This window comes from Symphalangus syndactylus, chromosome 13 (assembly GCF_028878055.3).
Source record: "Symphalangus syndactylus isolate Jambi chromosome 13, NHGRI_mSymSyn1-v2.1_pri, whole genome shotgun sequence".
Lineage (NCBI taxonomy): Eukaryota > Metazoa > Chordata > Mammalia > Primates > Hylobatidae > Symphalangus > Symphalangus syndactylus.
This window is the reverse complement of record NC_072435.2, coordinates 101,908,382-101,929,095: the sequence shown is the minus strand read 5'-3', so window position 1 is coordinate 101,929,095 and position 20,714 is coordinate 101,908,382. Positions and strand designations below refer to the sequence as shown.

The following is a 20,714-nucleotide window of genomic DNA, read 5'->3' as shown; positions in this document are numbered from 1 at the left end:
AAATGCTGGAGTGTGTTTTTCCCACCCTTTTTTTCTGGGCTGGCCCTGTGACTTTGGCCAATACAGAATGCGGTGGAAATGCCAGAGTACCAGTTTCATGCCTTGGCCTTAAGAGGCCACTCTTGTTCATGTCCACTGTCTACCTACTACCGCCATGAGAATAAGCCTGGGCTTGCAGGAGGATGAGAGACCAAGGAGAGGGAAACCCAGCTGTTCCATCTGAGGCTATCCTAGACCAGCCCATAGCCAACCAGCATTCAAACACCTGAGAAAGTCCAGCCAGGATCAGCAAAGCTTCCATCCTGAGCCACAGCTGAACCACAAATACATTAGTGAGTTCAGCAAGACCAAAAGAGCCACCTGGTCGCCTCACAGACTGGTGAGTAATAATAAATGCTTATTTTTTTTAAGCCCAGGAGTTTTGTGGTATTTTGTTATGCAGCAATAGCTGACTGATAAAAAATGCAGAGCCCTATTTGGGGGGAATCTTCTACAAAAGTTAATCCTAAATGTTCGTGATTGTAATTACATACACTAAAGCTGAGTTTGTAAACTGGCATTGCCAGTCTGGCCCATGCAGTGTCTTTTTTAAAAACAGAAGCCATTTAAAATCAGGAGATTTCACATAGAAATCCATATTTCTGCTTTCTCTTGAAAAATCTAGAGATCTGGCAAACTTGGGGACCCAAATTACCACACGGCAAGGGGGACCACACATCTAGGTTTCCCCAGGACAGTCAAAATTTACACCTGTTGTCCTGGCATAATTTTAAAAAGAGACTCTCAAAAGTGCCCTGGTTGAACAATAAATTACATGGTGCCAGGCGTAGTGGCTCACACCTGTAATCCCAGCACTTTGGGAGGCCGAGGTGGGAGATTGATTGAGCCTAGGAGTTCGAGACCAGCCTGGGCAATATAGTGAAACTTGGTCTCTACAAAAAAATTTAAAAATTAGCCAGGCATGATGGTGTGTGCATGTAGTCCCAGCTACTTAGGAGGCTGAGTTGAGAGGACTGCCTGAGCTCATGAGGCTGCAGTGAGCTGTGATCATGCCACTGCACTCCAGCCTGGGCAACAGAGGGAGACTCCATCTCAAACATAATTAATTAATACTAAATAAGTTACAGGGCACTTCACACATGGCCAAGAATCAGGAGACACTGAGGAAGGGACACCCCAACTAGCACACCATTGTGCCACCTTCCCTGCCCTTCCTGCATCACCGCCTCAATGTATCTGACTTTGAGACGACTACACAAAAGCATAGAAATGCATATGGAAATCAGGCTGCAATAGCATGGGACAACTATTAATAATACTGGACAGAAAAGACCTGCTATAGCTCAGGCTGCTCCAAGGGCTTTCTCTGGCTTTGGGAACAGAAACCTCACCAATAAGAAGGTTTACTAAGGAAAATATACCTTAGTATGGACAACTATGATACTACTGAAATTCTTATCACCAAAGAATGCTCACAAAAATCATACATTCCAGCTAGGTCTGACCTAGAACTTAGTTTCCAATGTCTATGTCTTAGAATTCTTTCCTTTTACTAGAATGCCCTTCAATCTCATCTCATCTTCATCTCTGCCCAGAATCAGAGGCATCCTTCAATGTCATGCCAAAAGTTACCTCCTTTCTGTGACTTTCCTTAGCATCTGTTACCAGACTATCATGACATATGATTGCCACTTGAGAAGGTGTCTCTCTCCTTTCTTGGACAGTGGACTCTCTGAGCGTGAGGGTTATATCTTTTTTATCTTTATATTCTTGGTCTGTCATGTGACAGACACATTGTAAATGCTGACTGAACTTAAGTGAGAATGGAATAAAAAGAGTCTATAAAGATAAATAACAAACTGAAAACCGCGGCAGCCAGGGGAAAATGGGGACTGAAGAAGGCAAACAAAGGTGACTTAAGCCTTATCTGTATTTTTTTTCTTTTTTTTATATAGACAGGGTCTCCATCTGTTGCCCAGGAGAGTCTCAAACTCCTGGCCTCAAGCCATCCTCCTGCTTCGGCCTCCCAAAGTGCTGGGATGACAGGCATGAGCCACTGTGCCTGGCCTTTGTAATTTTTGTACAAGGAGAAATTATTCTGTATCACCTGTGCAATTGAAATTACTTGTTAAAAATGTAGATGGCAGGCCAGGCGCAGTGGCTCATGCCTGTAATCCCAGCACTTTGGGAGGCCGAGGTGGGTGGATCACAAGGTCAGGAGTTTGAGACCAGCCTGGCCAATATGGTGAAACCCCGTCTCTACTAAAAATACAAAAAAATAGCTGGGCGTGGTGGTCCGCACCTGTAGTCCCAGCTACTAGGGAGGCTGGGGCAGAAGAATAGCTTGAACCTGGGAGGCAGAGGTTGCAGTGAGCCAAGATCACACCACTGCACTCCAGACTGGGCAACAGAGCAAGACTCCATCTCAAAAAAAAAAAAAAAAAAGTAGACGTAGGCATGCAAATAATTTACACAGCAGGAAATCCATAATTTTTACTTAGTATATATTTGAAAGAAAAACCCCTTTCTAATATCTTTTCAAAAGGTTAAGAATTGTAATGGGAATTGGGGATTATAATCCCTTCAGTAAATAAACAGCACATCAACTGAGAACAAAAGCAAGCATACTGTGGGTACCCTTAGCAGAGGAAAACCATGGCCAACACTGATCAAACCCTTCTCAGGTTCCAGGAATCTCTCTGTTTAATTTATTCTAACTCCTCTGCAGGCATACATTTAGAGTTAACTGTGTACTACTTTCCCTTTAGACTAGCTGCCTGACCTTCAGAGGCCCAGGTCTATATCATCACAGATATGATCCAAATGCTTTCCCATAAGAAGGTTTAAAGAATGAAACCCTTTCAAAATCGTTATTATGTCAGCAAGTGGTTCTGTCTCTTTTGCCTCTTTTGCCGATGAGTCTGTTTTTAGGCAAAGGCTAAAGTGACAGGAGTGTTTGTCCAGTTAGGGGCAGCCACATGAAGTCCCTGCCAAAGGCGTGTCCTTGGCTTCCAGAGTCGAAGGAGAGACACTCAAGTGAGTCACTTAAGTTGCTAGGGCAACAGTACTTTGAATGAGATTAAAAATGCTTTCAATTTGCAAAAGGACAGGGAAGTTGGACTGGGGAAAGCTGGGTGGACAGAAGTTGCTTTACCAGATTTTAAGAGGCATCTCCTGGCCCTCAGCTTCCCTCCTCCTTCTGATACTGCAAGCATTTCCCTTATCCAAAGAAAAGTCACAGAATACACTCTGACACTCTGGCCACTCTGCCAGCAAGCAGCAGTGCTCCAGCTCTGACTGACGTGCCAGTCAGAGCAGTTAGGAACATGAGCTCTGGAGTCAGACAGGCTGGGGAAGACAGACTCTGCCCCCAGCTTGTTATGGGACTTTGAGTGAAAGTTGTTTAACCTCTCCAAGTCTCCTATGCATTCATCCATTTCACAAATATTTATTAAATATATATGTGCATGCAGCATTGCGCAAGAATATAGCAGTGAACAAACCTGCACGCTGTCCTCATGAGGCCTGCACACTACTGGGGATCTGGCAGTATGCTACAGAGACTGCTGGGCAGTGTCTCAGTCCCCACTCTATCCCTCTTCCTCCTAGAACACCATCTCTCAGGTTTTACCTGTTCAGCTGGGGACGACATGCTCTGAGGACAGATGCATGTCAGCATGTGAAGGTATATAGATAAGGGCTTGGTCACAGGTGACAGTGGTCATGCTCTGTTATTGTTATCAACTGTCCCCTCTCAGGAGCAGCCTCTCCAGCAGCCCACAATGTTGTATACACCAACACTGTTCCTTTCTGGGGGCAAAGTTGAAGCTTTGAACCACTGAAGTAGCCTGTGTGGCCTGGATCCCCAGCATTCCATGTCCCCAGGGATAAGGATGAACAACACCATTTGAAAGCTTCAAATCAATAATAAAATGTTATTTGTATTCTTAGGGCCATCAATGTTGTACTTTGAAAATTTGCAGATTAGTCCTAGCAGGTTAGTACATTCTAATTCTACACTCTTCTACTTTTGGTTTTCATCCTTCAACCTCTGTAGTAGACAACTGCTTTGTACCACACGGCAGCTTCTCCCCTTCCTTATGGCCACAGTACTGAGTTTATTTGGGGGTAACCATCTCCTCCTTACTCTCATCAGGTGTTACAGAGAAAACTGACTCCTCCTTGGCTCCAGGAGGTGAATATATGTCTCAGGCTTAACTTTCTTCCCCTCAGGCCACCATGACCAATTCAAGAATGGGACATGAACCATAGTCAGGCTAACTGGAGCCACGGAGACTCAATGATGGGGTCACTGTTTGAGCTAACAGGGAGGCAGATTCCTTGTTTTTCACTTGACTTAAATATGGAAGGTTGTAGGCTGGAGCTAAAGCCATCCCGCTGTCATGAGAAAAGTCTGCCTGTGAAGGCAGCCGGCCCAGGAGAAGGTAGTGTTGAGAGTTGGAGGCAGGAAAACTAGTGCCAGTGACAGCTGGAACTCTCATTAGGCTGTACCAGAAGCCAGCCCTACCCCTGGTCTTTTCAGTTAGATGAGAAAATAAATGCTCATTTTGTTTAAGCTAGTTTAGAAGTTTAGATTCTTGTAACAGGTAACAGAAAAAGTCCTAACTGATACATTATCCATTTTCCCAACTCACCAACACAGCTTGACTTTGAGACAGTCAATTTCCTGGCTGACCATTACAAAAAGAAGCCTACATACTATGTCTCCCGGATCCACACATTTTTAGTCTTTGTCTCTTTAAGCCTGACCAAGTTCCTTCAGAGCTGCTCACAGCAGAACTGATAACTACTATCTGTGAACATACTGCCAGCTGGTTTGAATTACTGCATTGATCTAGGATTTTAACATTACTCCAGCACTCTGTTATTCTCGTCATAAAATCTATCAGCTGAATAGATAATAGGTCCTGAAACATCCCCCAACTCCACGACACACAGAAGCAGCAATGAGTCCCAGGCCTTTGAAAACATTAATATTTCTTGATATTTTCAATATTTATCCTCCAAAAGTGGGTAATGTTTTTAAGATCAAAATTTGACTGACTTAATATTAGTCAAAATCAGCAAGTTAAAGCAAATTGGAATTGAAGCAGAAATCAATAAAAGGACTCACCAATCAAGGACCAGATAGGATTGTCCTCCTCTTCAATGCTTGAAAATTGACCTATAAGATTAGCTTGAATCTCAGCATTTAAAGTGGGTAAACCTCTTTCCATCAGGGTCTTGTTAACCTCAACACAAGTCTGAACACCAATAGAATTCAGGACTTCCTTCAAGTTAAAGGTCCTATGAAACATAAAATGAAATTCCACCAGGGCAAGTTTTTGTTCATCAAGTTATTATTTTTAATATACAGACTTGTTTTAGATGTCTACCAAATTTCTCTTATACAGACAATAATAACCTCTATTAGAATGAACTTATAAAATAGTAACTCCTCCCAACCACCAACCTTCTGATGTAGCAGATTTCTAAATGCTTAAAATAATTAAATTGTGTAGCAGTGTTTAAATAGAAAAGCATAAGCAGAAAAATGTGGTCCCCAAAAATGCACCTGCAACCCCATTTATATTGCAGGGCTATCAGAAAGGGACAGAAAACACCAATTCTTAAAATAAACTTGTTGGTCTGAGGGGATTCATTCACACATTTTAAAAAATGCACTTGATAAATGAAGTAGACTCAATTCATCTATGCCTGAGCAGTGAATCTATAACACCAATCATAAACAACAAATGAAGATATTCAGAGGTCAAATACCTAAAACTTCTGGCTGATCATGACCAAAGATAATAAGCTCCCTCCCATTATTCAAGTAACTGATAAATAATCTCCAATATATAGAGTCTAGAAAGTTGTAAAGGTAATTAAAGAGTGAGTTGTTTAGTAGGTAAGGAAAAATAGGTAATTAGAAAGGGCATTTGTTGGGTCCACACTATTAGGGAAAGATGATTGAAAATTTTATCTCACTATCCAGAAAGGGTCTTTAAGATAACTCTGCAAAATGGGAATTAAAGGATGAGAGAAGGGCTCAATGATAGGAAGCAGTATAATGGAGTGAGTTGGAACATAAGCTATGGTGTCATGTGGAGCTGGGTTCAAATCCTGGCTCTACCACTGAACTTCTATGTGTCTCATATTTAGCTCTTAGCAGATTATCAGGCACATGGAAGAAGGAAAAGGGAAAAATAGGTTATCATGTTTATCATCATTAACAGCAATAAGAAGTAAGTTCTTGGTGTTCTGCCTTGACTGGAATTTGTTATAAGCCCGCACACTGGACCTGACGTTGGAATTCTGTAACCCAAGGATAGACTGATTGTAATAAAATTTTTACCTTCCGACTTTTTATCCACTACAATGTACTGCCCTAGCTTTTTCTTGCTTTTAATCAGTGAGTTCTTAGGCTAAAGGGAAACTGCCTAGCCATATGCAGAAAATTGATACTGGACTCCTTCCTTTCACCAGATACAAAAATCAACTCAAGATGGATTAAAGACTTAACTATAAGACCTTTAAAAACCCTAAAGGAAGACCCAGGAAATACCATTATGGACATAGGCCTTGGCAAACATTTCGTGATGAATTATCCAAAAGCAAATACAACAAAAACAAAAACAGACAAATGGGACCTAATTAAACTAAAGAGCTTATGCACAGAAAAAGAAATTATCCACAGAGTAAACAGTCTATAGAATGGGAGAAAATGGAATGCAAACTATGCATTCAACAAAGGTCTAATATCTAGAATCTACAAGGAACTTAAACACTCAACAAGCAAAAAACAACCTCATTAAAAAATGGGCAAAGGACACGAACAGAAACTTCTCAAAAGAAGACATACATGTAGCCAACAAGCATCTGAAGAAATGCTCAACGTCACTAGATCATTTGCCTAATCATTAGAGAAATGCAAATCAAAACCACAGTGAGATACCATCTCATACCAGTCTGAATGGCTATTTTTTTCTTTTCTTTTCTTTTGAGACGGAGTCTCACTCCATCACCCAGGCTGGAGTGCAGTGGCACAATCTCGGCTCACTGCAACCTCTGCCTCCCAGGTTCAAGTGATTCTCCTGCCTTAGCTTCCTGAGTAGCTGGGACTACAGGCACACGCCACCATGCTCGGCTAATTATTTTTTGTATTTTTTGTAGAGACAGGGTTTCGCCATCTTGGGCAGACTAGTCTTGAACTCCTGACCTCAAGTGATCTGGCTGCCTCAGCCTCCTAGAATGCTGGGATTGCAGGTGTGAGCCACCATGCCCAGCCTGAATGGCTATTATTAAAAAGTCAGAAAATAACAGATTCTGGCAAGGTTGTAGAGAAAAGAGAGCACTTATACATTGCTGGTGGGAATGTAAATTAGTTCAGCCACTGCGGAAAGCAGTTTGGAGATTTCTAAAATAACTTAAAACAGTCAACTGAGCAATCCCATTACTGGGTTTATTCCCAAAGGAATAGAAATCACTCTATCAAAAAGACACATGTACTCATATGTTCACTGCAGCACTATTCACAACAGCAAAGACATGGAATCAACTTAGATGCCCATCAATGGTGGACTGGAGAAAGAAAATATGGTATATGTACACCATGGAATACTATACAGCTGTAAAAAGAATAAGATCATGTTCTTTGCAGCAACATGGGTAAAACTGGAGACCATTATCCTAAGTGAATTAATTCAGAAACAGAAAACCAAATACCACATGTGCTCGCTTATAAGTGGGAACTAAACACTGAGTAAACATGGACAAAAAGGGGGAACAACAGATACTGGCTCCTACACTTCAAGGTGGAGGTCTGGAGGAGGGTGAGGGTTGAAAAACTAACTATGCTCACTACCTGGGTGATGAAATCACTGGTACAGCAAACCCCAGTGACCCTCAATTTACCCATGTAAAAAACCTGTACATGTGCCCCTACACGTAAAATAAAAGTTGAAAAAGGGAAAAAAAGTAAAAATCAATTAATCAATAAATCCTCTTTCAGCTCTTCAAAAAAAGTTGTCTTAGCATAAGCCATGCCTTCTACTCACAATGAAGAGGGAAAAACTTTCTAGTTTTCAAGATGCATCATCAAACCAAATATAAATGACATCTTGGTCTACTATTTAGTACTATCCCTTTTTTTAATACTATGAATGCTATTGCCCCGTCCGTAATGAGGATAATTGAGAATTGATTGTATTCATTTCCTAACACAGGGAAAAAATTTAAACAATAAAGCAACCAGATACAATTATAAAGAGGATGATTTAATGGCTAGTTATTAATAGCTAGCATTCACTGAGTACATATTGCGTGCCACACACCTGTACCTGAATCATCTTAAGTTCTCACAACTCCAAGGTAGATATTAATACAATTATTATTCCCTTCTTACAAGTGAGGAAGTCAGGCTCATGGTAATTTGAGAACATATTCAAGTGTTCATAATAAGTCAATAGCAGAGCTGGGATTTAAACCCTGGTCTGTCTGACCCGAAAGCAAGCCTGTCTTCTTAGTAACCACTTTCTGTATACTTTATATTAACATTTCAGCAGCACTGGGTGTTCTCTAAAGGCTTAATAAATAAAAGTTTCTGGAAAGTAATGACTACCCATGCAGGGAAATGGTAAGGTAAGACCAACTGCAAAATCAGAGGTTTCATTATAGGTCTTGGTCCTGGAATATTAATGAGCATCAGAATCAGGAGAAAGGTCAGATCAGGGCTCAGTCCTTGGTCTGCCCTTTTCTATTTGCAGCCCAAGGCAAATTCTATTCTATCTCTAAGCTTCAGTTCAAAATGAGAAGTTGGATTCTATAACTACGTGGGCTCCTTTTGGCTCTTAATAGTCTAGGATTTCATCAAGTAATTTATATGCTCTCTGAATAATAGGTGGGAGGATGAGAAGACAGGTGCATCTCCCTTCAATTACAGGAATAAAGAGGACATGCCTCTGAAGACACCTGAAAGGGGAACCAGCAGGAGAAGCTGACCCATAAGAGACCCACAGAACCATCTGGCCATTCACCAAGACTAAGAATTTTCTGACTTGGATAGGAATTCCTATTGGATGATGTAAATGCAAAATCTAAATGGGATTCCAGCATTCATGAAGGTGTAATACTGGAGATAAATTTAGCAAAAACCAAAATCTTCACTGGACTGTGTCACATCTCTGAAGGGCAGAATTGTCAGCACTTCTGAAGACTTCGTAGCAAGGTGGATTTGTGAAGTCAGTAAACATTCCATTGCAGAAAAATGATGAAGTCAGAACAACTGGAGGAAAGCCCTCTTCAATAGCACAATTCTAGGGAGGCTGAGACGGGTGAATCATGAGGTCAAGAGATCGAGACCATCCTGGCCAACATGGTGAAACCTGGTCCCTACTAAAAATACAAAAATTAGTTTGGCGTGGTGGCGCATGCCTGTAGTCCCAGCTACTTGGGAGGCTGAGGAAGGAGAATTGCCTGAACCCGGGAGGCGGAGGTTGCAGTGAGCTGAGATTGCGCCACTGCACTCCAGCCTGGTGACAGAGCGAGACTCTGTCTCAAAAAAAAAAAAAAAAAAAAAAATTGTGCAATTCTAAACATCAAGCTTGGCAGATTTCTGTGTTTCATTTGTTTTTTTTCCAAAGCACTGTCAAAGAAAAGCTGTTGTACACATTCATTGTAAGTGGAAATACTATACTCACCCTGGCACTTGTCATGGAAAACACCTCTCCCTTCCTATGAGAGGACATCTAAGCCTTCAGAGATATTAAAGGAAATTCTAGAAAAAGGTATAAGATAAGCTTCTCTAAAGCACAGTCCTGAATCTCACATCCAGATGTCCAAGGTCATTCTTGTTCTCTGAGACACATGCAAAGCCTTAATACAAGAGGGAGCAGATGCAAAAATTTGGAACTTACTCTTTGTTCATGCCTTCAAGTAGAACAGCTGAAATCCTTTTTAACCTGCCTGCAAGCTCAGGCAGGCCTTCTGTAATAGCACCCACCATGTTGTTGGTAATTAGGGACAGGCAGGCAATAATTTTCAATTGATTCAGCTTTTCTGTCAGTTCCTGAAGACGTGCTCCATCTGTCATGAGTGTCTAACATATTTATTTAAAATATAAAAATAGCAAGGGTAACTCAATAGCATGAAAATACAAAACAGGCAATGTCATTTCCAAATTCCCATTTTTATCTGATTTTAGTAAAGTCATTAAACCACATGAAACACAGACCAGATGATTCAAAGTTAGAACTCTTAAGTTTTATTCTTAAATAAAAATACTGGGAAATTTCAGTGAAGAACAAAATCACTCACCTCTGGTAATTCTTTTTTCTGATAATCCCACTGTAACAGTTTCAAGTAACTATTATTTAGCACCAAAGTAGGGCTCAGGCTTGGCTTGGAGGTATTTTCAGCCCCAGGAGTTAAAGCACTCTCAGAAAGAGAAAATAATTCTTCATTTACAGATTCCTTTATCCATTCTGTAGTCTGATCAAGAGCACCTAAGAGTGAAAAGGCCATACATTTGTTCTACAGCTGATTGATCCCTTCACTGGTGTATTCCACTTGACAGATGCTGTGTTGGGTGCTGGGCATGAATGAAAAGACACAGCCATGCCCTGCAAGGAGTTTACAGTCCAGATGGAAAGGCAGACCTGTAAACTAACAATTATAACAGAGTACAATGAATGCTAGTAATTGTGGGAGAAGAGGCTGTCCAGGAAAGAATCTAAGAGGAAGAGCTCTGTAAGTGCTCTGGAAAAGAGAGCATATGGCACATTCTGGATGCCACATTCCGGATGCCACAAACAAATCTGTATTGCTGGTCCATAAAGAACTAGGGGTAAGAGGGTTGTAGCAAATGGCATTGGATGGGTGGTTAGAAGCCAGCCTTGAGTTTGTGCAGAGAAGGTATTTAGAGTAAAGGCATTAATTTTCACACATTTTTGGTAAAAGGTGAAAGATTTATACAATCTGAAGAGAAAACAGAGTATAATTATTACACATATTTGGGTCTTGGACCGCTTTTAATATCTAATTAGAGATACGCCTTTCCCAAGGTGAATGTGCACACTCACGTGCACATGTCCACAAACAATTTTCATTCTCTCTTACCAGATTCATAGTCCCCAGGTTACAAACACCAGCGATGGGAATGGGCAGTTTTGAGAATAATATTTTCTTTTTTTTAAGACGCGGGGTCTCGCTCTGTCACCCAGGCTGGAGTGCAGTGGGGCAATCTCAGCTCACTGCAACCTCTGCCTCCCAGGTTCAAGCGATTCTCCTGCCTCAGCCTCCTGAGTAGCTGGGACTACAGGCGTGCATCACCACACCCAGATAATTTTTGTATTTTTAGTAGAGATGGGGTTTCACCATGTTGGCCAGGATGGTCTCGATCTCCTGACCTCATGATCCACCCACCTTGGCCCCCCAAAGTGTTGGGATTACAGGTGTGAGCCACTGTGCCCCGCTGAATAATACTATTTTCAACATGGAACCTGTATGATCAGATATGTATGTCAGAAAAATTGCTTGGAAAGAAAGACTGAATTCGTGGAGGGAGAGTAAATTGTTGCAGTGGTTCAAACAAGAGAGTGAATGGATAAGGGCAGTGGAAGTGAGGGGTAAAGAGGGAAAAAGTGAGAAATATTTAGGAGGAGCACCCACAGGTCTTGGTGACCACTTACATGTAGAGAGTAGGAAAGGAGTATTCTAGGATGACTCCCAGATTTGTACCTTGGACATCTGAATGAATGCCTGTGCCATCTACCAAGATACAGAATATAGGCTAAAGAGGTTCTGAAATAAATCCTTCCCATAACCTTTCTAAGGCCACCACCTGGTTGTCAAATCCAGCAAATATGTCCTTCCTACCTTTTTTAAACATCTCTGTAATACAGACATCTCTTAGTACAGCCCTCCAGAAACTCTTTTCCTGGCTTTTCTGACACCACCCTTTCCTGGTTTCCCCTAGGTGTGCTTCTGTATCTCATACTTGGGTTGAGAAGACAGGATGAGAAGACAGGTGCATCTCCCTTCAATTACAGGAAGATGTTCCTCTGCCTGTTCCTTACATGTTGATACTTCCAAGCACTCTATCCAATCTCCACTGATTTGGTACTCTTCAATCTCACTAGACCATCTTACTCATTTCTGTGGTTTCTATTTCCACCCATACCCCATAAGGCTCCTAAATCTGTATCTCTAGCCCTCACTTCTCTCCTGAGCTTTTGATTTCCTCATTTGTAGAACGAGCAAGTAGGAGGAGAGTCACTAAATATGAAGTTGAGCAGAGATGCCCAGTATAGAACACTGCTACATATTGTTTCCATCATCCAGATATAACAGGTACTTTATACCTGTTATATGTACAGTCTTGAGATTCTTTAATGTCAAGACTATAGACAATAGTAAGATAATTTGGAAGTGAATAGTTTTTAGTATTTGTTTACCTTTACTTTTTAATTATTATTTTGTTTTTTTCACATATATAAATGTTTATATTTACAGACATAATAAATTCATACAATAAAATGTTCAGCTCTTAAGTGTTCAGTTTGGTGAGTTTTGACTATTCTATATACCTGTGCAACTACCACCTAAAACAAGATATAGACCATATCCATTACCCTAGAAAGTTCTCTCATCTCCCTTTCCTGTCAATGTGCACCTCACTCGACTACTTTTAACTCCTAACTGCATGAATCAGTTTGCCTTCTAGAAATTCATATAAATGGAATCATAAAGTACCTAGCATAGTGTTTCTGACATTTATCCACACTGACTTCTGTATCACAGTTCATCCTTTTTTAGGGCTTTAAAAATAACTTTTAAATTTTGAAATAGCTTAAACTATTTCAAAATAAAAGACTTAAGAAGTTGTGAAAATAGTACAGATAGTTCCTGTATACCCTTCCCCCAGCTGCCCCCAAGGACAGCATCTTAAATAACTACAGTATATTGTCAAAATCAGGAAACTGACATGGGTACAATACCATTAACTTATACTGATTTTACCAGTTTTTGCATGCATCCTTTGTGTGTGTATAGTTCTAAGAAATTTTATTACATACGTGGATCCCTGTAACCATCAGGATACTCAACTATTCCATCACCATAAAATATCTCCTCATGTTACCTCCCAGTAGTCACACTATTACCTCAACCCTAACTTCTGGTAACCACTGATCACCATAACTATGTCACTTCAAGAATGTTATGTAAATAGAATCATACAATATGTAGCCATTATAGACTGTTTGTGTCCACCTGCCACCCAAATTTCTATCATGAAGCCCTAACTTCCACTGTGACGACATTTGGAGATGGAGACTTTGGGAGGTAATTAGGGTTAGATGAGGTCATGAGGGTTGATACCCTTAAAAGAGGAGACAAGAAAGAGCTTCCTCTCTCTCTTTCCATCTGCACACACTGAGAAACAGGCATGTCTGCAGTGCCAGGAAGAAAGCCCTCATCAGGAACCAAATCAGCTGGCACCTTCATTTTGGACTTTCAGCCTTGAGAACTGAGAAACATAAACTAATATTGTTTAAGCTACCCAGTCTGTGGTACTTTGTTTTGGTAGCCTGAGCAGACCAGCAAAATAACCCTTTGAGATTGGCTTTGTTTTCTAAGCATCCATCCAAGTTGTATGTATCAATAGTTCATTCCTTTTTATTACTGAGTGGTATTATATTGTATGGATATACCACAGTCTGTTTATCTACTTGCCTGTTGAAAGCCATTTTGGTTGTTTCAGTTTGGGGTTATACAAATAAGGCTGCTATGAATATTTATGTACAGGTTTCTGTGTGAATGTAAGTTTACAATTCTTGGGGATAAAGACTCAGTATTGCGATTGCTAGGTTGTAAGTGCGTTTAGTAAGAAACTGCCTAATGATTTCCCAGAGTTTTACCTTTGTTTTTAATATAATGTATTTAATTGTAAATTTATATAATTTAATTTTTAGTAATGGCTGTGTTTACTAGCTCACAAAATTCCTTAAAGTATAGCAAATAGCTCCCAAGTCTGTACCCACCACATCCAGCTTACCACTGACAGTGTCCATTTCTAAAACTGATTATCTGTCAAACACAGCCCAGTATAATTAGGCAGGCAAGTCTTTTACATTTATTCCTTGAAACAGATTTGACAAGAACATAAACATAAGTTGCAGTGCAAAGAGACTGATCAGCAACAGACTGCCGCAACAGTTTAGAAAGCAAGACAGAGAATGAAGCAGCAGCTTGACTGGGGAATCAAATTTGCATTGCAGATGAATGAATCGCAACTTAGTGCAACCTAATATCAAAGCAATCAACATGTGACTAAGAACTTGTGCTAGGCTCCCCCATGCAGACAGAGTAAGTGGCTGGTGCAGTAGTTGGGAGCCGTGGCCTCTGAGCCAGGCAGTCTCAACTTCGGTCTGGCTTTTACCACTCATTAGCTGTATGCCTTGGGCAAGTTACCTAATGTCTCCTCAGTTTCCTCTGTCTGTGAATTGGGGATAATATTCTTCCTGAAGCTGTGGTAAAGATTCAACAAACTAGTACATGCAAAACACTTAGAACCGTTTCTGGCACAAAGGAAATGTCCCCTAAGTGTTAGCAACTGTAAACTCTGTAAACAACCTTTAAAGAGGGGGATTATTGTCTCTAGAGGGCCCAGTCAGGTTCTCTGCCTGATACACAACAGCTGCCCTATTAATGAAGTTGCCTCAGACGAAGTGATCACCCGTGGAATAAAAAGAGTGAGTAGGCTAAGCAGTGGGGTGGTTAAAATGAGCTTTTTAGGGAACTTGGCTTCTTTTTTTTTTTTTTTTTTTTTTTTTTGTAGATACCAGTTAGTGTGCTAGCTTGAGGAAGCAGAATCTCAGCAGATTTCCTTAAAGAAAAGCCAATGCTTTAAAGGAGATGTTATCTAGAAAACATGCAGACACTGAAAATCTAGTTCACGCAGTATGATCCCTGGTATTTGGCAAGGGCTATTCCAGGAGTCAAGATGGGAGAGGGAGAAGGAAGCAGTGAGGAAGGAAGAAATCACTGAACTTGAGTCTCATACTTAATTTGACCTTAAAGACTATGACCTTAAAGACAATGTCCAGTTAGGCTGTCCTTCCACTTCAGACAAGTTTATCAAGTGCAGTTCTTCTGGATAAAAAATATGTATCACTGGAAATGAGGTTTTATACTTGAATTCATTTCATTTTTAAGCATATGGCACTTAAATATTACTATAATATAGGTTACTAGGTGCCTAATAGTTATTATTAGCAGAGCTCCCTTGCTAGCAGTTTCAGTGACAACTCACATAGAGTTGCTTCAAAAGGTGCCTCTGCAAGTGGAAACAGCTCCCTCTAGACAATGGAAAGAAGGCAAGAAGAAGGCACCCACCAGCAGCCATGACTAGCTGAAATCAGACTGATTCCAAACACAAAACAACCCCCAAGTGCTCAACGGCCACCAGACTTCCTTGCTTATTGAAGCCCAAATTTTCCTGGAGCATAAGATGGTTCCTTGGGTCATCACGAAATGGATTCATTTCAATTCTTTATTTAGGGTGTCTCAACCTCGGCACTATTGACATTTTGGACTGGATAATTCTTCGTTGTTGGGTGCTGCCCTGTTCACTATAAAATGTTTAGCAGCATCCCTAACCTCTCCCTAATAGATGCCCTTCTCAGCCTCCCGCCCTGCCCTGCCAGGATGGGACAGCCAAGTGTCTCCAGACATGGCTAAATGTTGTGGGGCGGGGGCAGTGGCAAAAATCACCCCTAAGAGAACCACATTGAGAACCACGGACTTAGATGACAAATAGTATTTATTTACTTTTGCTCATAAGCAGTTCTTCTAACTTTGAATAAAATGTCTCTTACATCATGAACTAAATGAAATTTGACATGCCAAGGCTATTCCAGGAGGCTGAAAGTTTGGAAGCAGTAATTCTCTACTGGGGCTGTCTGCCTTAGGGCAAAATTCACTTTATTTTGCTTTAGACCCAGTTCTAAGGTTTCCCACTAGAAACAAATTGCTTTTTATACCACAGTTCTTACAAAATTATACATTTGGTAGAATTTATAAGGTGACAATTGCCAAGAAATACAGCCTGAACACAGGTGCAGATTAGAGAGAGAGAGAGAGACTGAAATTCTTCCTTGGACCCAGCACTTGAGCAGGGATAATTTATGAGTAGTTCTGTTTGCCATACTAAAGCAACACCACCCCCAGAATTTCACAACTCTTGTTTCTCCTCAGTTGGCAAATGTTGTTGTTGGTTTGCTAGTTCTGTTTTATAAAGATGTAAAAGACTTGCAGTCTTTCATTTAAAAGACATCCAACTGAGAGAGTGCGAGTGGAAATCATCGTGAGTATAATTACAATGTGGCAGTAATAAGCATTTATACTGCAAGTTTAATCATTTACAGCTGACATATTTAAGAGCCCATTTACTTATCTTGAACAAAAGCAACAGTGTGGCATAGTGGTTCTCAGTCCTGGCTGACTTTAGAATCACCTGGGGAGCTTTAAAAAGAAAAAACATGTTAATGGGCACAGCTCCTGGAGACTTTGATTTATGCTGTCTGAGGCAGTGCTCAGGCCTCTCTGTGTTTAAACGCCCCAGATGATTCTAATTTGTAGTCAGACTTGAGAATGACTGGTAAAGCAGAAGGAGCATGTGTTTAGAGTGAAACATTGGCTCTTCTCTTAGGGATCGACAGGGACTTCACTCTCACAGGCTGGCACGGTGACTGCTCTCTGTGGTTCCAAAAGCAAGGTCAGCCTCATGAGGCACCTGCAACCTCGGCTTTTCCTGGGGACAGGATTAAGAATTTTTCCACTCATTCGTTTATTCGACGAAAACTACTGGGCACCTACTCAGTCCCAGGTATTGTACCAAGTACTGGGGATTTAAAGGTAAATAAGCACAGTCCTTGCACTCGAGAAGTTCCTAGTCTAGCAAGGGAGAGACAGACACCAGAACAAGCAATGGTATTACACGTGCTTCTACCCCAATTTTCAGTTGGAAAAAATGTAGTTTCCTTATCCATGACATCTTTTTTTTTGCCTGGCAACATCTCACTTTCCCTTCTTTTGGTGCTGGCTTTCTCTGAGAAACCATTTCCCCTGGTTCCATGTTTTCTTTTGTGAGTCTCAATTCAGAGGCCCCATCTTCCTGACCAGGGGCTGGCCGAGCAGAGTCATGTGCCCAGCAGAGCCGACTCCTTCCCAGGATCTGAGTGGTGACAGTGTTCAGGGATGGCCCATGTTTACAGCCCACATCAACCATCGTGACAATGGAGCCTTGCTATCCCTTAGTTTTTCCTATCCAGATTTGTGACATTCTTCTGATTTCTGACATTTTGGCTTTTCCTTTGATTCTGTGAACTTCCTCCATCCTTCCATTCACTTCCCTTTGGCTAAGTCAGCTAGAGTTGGTTTCTGTTGCTTGCAATACAACTCAGGTAATATAACACAAAACTGAAAAATTCAAAGAAGGCTGAAAAAGTAGCAGCTTGGTTTAATCTGGACTTGGATTTGGGAGACCTAGTTTCCAGTCCTAGCTCCACTGTTTTTTGTTTTGTTTTTTTTGAGACAGAGACTCACTCTGTTGCCCAGGCTGGAGTGCACAGGTGCAATCTCGGCTCACTGCAGCCTCCGCCTCCCAGGTTCAAGCCATTCTCCTGCCTCAGTCTCCTAAGTAGCTGGAACCACAGGCATGCACCACCACACCCGGCTAATTTTTGTATTTTTAGTAGACACAGGGTTTCACCATGTTGGCCAGGATGGTCTCGATCTCCTGAACTCATGATCTGCCCGCCTTGGCCTCCCAAAGTGCTGGGATTACAGGCGTGAGCCACTGTGCCCAGCCTCCACTGTTTACTTAGCTGAATGACTCTGAGTCTAAGGAGGTCATCACTGAGCATCAGTTGGCTCTTCTTTAAAATATTCCATAAATATTTCTTGAATGCCTCATGTGACAGGGGAAGGCAATCACAATAGAGTTTCATATATTCTGAAGGAGATACTTATGTCCCGCAGAATTTTTTTAAAGAATAACATGAAATAAAGTTCATGAAAACATTTGATCAGATATGACGTATTGTCTAAATAAAGCCTTTCTTTCTGGGTATCTTAAAAATTACTTATGGCCCCCACCCAGGGATAATCTCTTGCTCTTTCCACAGATAATTTACATGTTGGATCTAATGTGGTTATCTTGTTGCTACTTACTTAGTACAAATAATCATTCCTAAGGTTTTCCTGGCTATATTTAAAATAGGCAATTATATAAAATCTCCTCTTAGGAAAAATAAAATATTTTCCTGGAGCCAATTCAGAAATCTAGAGTACTTCTCTGTATTAATTTTCTAATAATTCTTATATAATCATGTGTACACAGAAATCCAACACTTTTGTCCTTCTGTATGATACTATGAGGCTCTTATTTTGATACCAGGGCACAGGGGCTGACTTTTGGCAGAGTGACTTGGGGACATAATTAACAGCTGACATACACTCTGCTTCTGGGACTCTTGATTTCTCTTGCTAAGCAATAATGACCTATATGCAAAGCTGGGTTTGCTCTATTCTTAAATCTCTGAAAATATCCAAGTCAATAGAAAAGTTGCAAATGGATTACAGGTCACTAAGCCTGGGTTTTAAAAAGAGAAGCAAGCCAGGTGCAGTGGCTCATGCCTGTAATCCCAGCAACTTGAGAGGCAGGAAGAAGCCAGTAGTTAGAGACCAGCCTGAGCAACACAGTGAGACCCCTGTCTCTATAAAAAATGTTTTAAAAATTAGCCAGGTGTGGTGGCACATGCCTATAGTCCTAGGTACTCGGGAAGCTGAGACAGGAGAATCCCTTGAGTCCAAGAATTAGAGGCTAGAGTAAGTTATGACCATGCCACTGCACCCCAGCCTGGGCAATAGAGTGAGACTCTGTCTCTTAAAGACAAACAGAAAAAAAAAAAAAAAAAAAAAAGGAAAAAAAAACCCAGAAAAAAATAGGCAAATAATTTGAGATGAACAAAATCATAATTCACCCTATTAGGGAATTTGCTCAAGATTCCAAGCTATCTTGATTAAAAATATGGGTGCATTTGCACATGTGCTTACATACACAGGTACACAAATGAAACCAACCACTAAGTCTCAGAGAAATGCTGCTGTGGACAGTTGCCACAGTTGAGGTTTCGGATCCAGGTTCGATGTAGGGTTCTACTTCACTTTACTCCCTCCCCTTTGAAGCTAAAACAACATAGCCCTTGGAGTCATAGAGCTTTTGTTGTAGAACAAAACTTAAAAGTTATCTGACTAGATAACTGGCTATCCAGATGACTAAATAATCTGCCAGATGATGTGAGAGATCCCTCTGCAATATCCCCCACAGTTCATATCTTGTTTGAAGAGAGGCAGGGTTGCACAGTATCTAAATGCACACGCTTTGAGTCAGAGACACATTTGGGTTACCCAGGCTCTACCCCTTACTAGTAGTCATCTAGACTAAGTAGCTTAACCTCACTTTCCTCAGTTGTAATTAGGGGGTGATAACAGTACCAGCCTCATAGGGCTAGTGTGATGCTTGAATAGACTACTAAAGTGGTACAGTAAGGACTTAGCATGTAGTAAGTGCTCATACAAAATGTTAGCTAGCACTGACTACTGCTATAATAGGCCCATTCCAAAGTTAAAACAGCTCCAACTATCAGGAAGGTCAAAACCAGCTGTCTGCTTCCTCCCTCTCATGAATCCTAGTCTGCCCTACAGAATTTCACCAGTCTCTGAGTTGCTGTCAACAGGGAGGGTGGATGGGGCCATGGCCCACCTGAGTCTCCTTGTTACCAAGCAGAACATGCCCAGCTTCCTCGAAGGTTCTTCAGGTGGCCTCCATGATCAATGTGCTCTCCCCTGGATGTGCTCCTGCCTGCCAGGTCCCCTTTAAATGTGGCGCCTGTTTTGTCTTTTTTATATAAGGTCATTGTGTTGACTATTTGGGCAGAAACCACCTAACTCAGCCTTAAATAGTGGTTAATTAAACCCCACAGGCTGGTGTCAAGAGTTTGTCAACGAGCAGTTAGCCAGCCTCTTGCAGCTGTGCAACCTCTGGCATCTCAGTTTCCTTGCCTGTAAGATAAAGGGAATAATAGTACCTACTTCACTGGGTAACTGGTAATTGTGAAGATTTGATGAGCTAAGATTTCTTCTAATCCTATTCTACCTTGATCCCCCTCCAGTCTGGTTTGTGTGGTGTTTTTTTTTTGTTTTTTTTTTTTGAGACAGAGTCTTGTTCAGCCGCCCAGGCTGGAGTGCAGTGATGCAATCTTGGCTCACTGCAACCACCATCTCCCGGGTTCAAGCGATTCTCCCATCTCAACCTCCTGAGTAGCTGGGATTACAGGCACCTGCCATCATCCTGGCTAATTTTTATATTTTAGTAGAGAAGGGGTTTCAGCATGTTGGCCAGGCTGGTCTTGAACTCATGACCTCAGGTGATCTGCCTGCCTCGGCCTCCCAAGGTGCTAGGATTACAGGTGTGAGCCACTGTGCCCTGCCCAGTCTGGTTTTAATGCACACAAATCCACTGAAACCACTCTCATCAAGGTTACTGACCATCATCAAACAGTCAAATCCAATGGTCAAGTTGGCCTGCGTCTTTCTTGACCACTTAGCAACGCTTGCCAAAACCAGGCACGCTTTCCTTCTCCAAATAC

At 41.3% G+C, this 20,714-nt stretch overlaps 1 protein-coding gene across 12 annotated transcripts in view; it reads right to left on the bottom strand.

The window, feature by feature from the left end:
* Positions 1 to 20,714, bottom strand: part of TCP11L2 (t-complex 11 like 2) — a 51,021-nt gene that overhangs the window by 3,218 nt on the left and 27,089 nt on the right. For 10 of the 12 annotated variants that reach the window (XM_055236178.2, XM_055236177.2, XM_055236179.2 and 7 more), the window contains 3 exons: positions 10,318 to 10,505; positions 9,918 to 10,099; positions 5,135 to 5,307 (listed from right to left, as the gene is read on the bottom strand). In XM_055236178.2, the coding sequence (XP_055092153.1) occupies positions 5,135 to 5,307; positions 9,918 to 10,099; positions 10,318 to 10,505 (543 nt within the window). Of the gene's footprint in view, positions 1 to 5,134; positions 5,308 to 9,917; positions 10,100 to 10,317; positions 10,506 to 15,426; positions 16,814 to 20,714 lie in introns of those variants that run through there. The other 2 variants (XM_055236181.2, XM_063615217.1) reach the window with 1 other exon arrangement.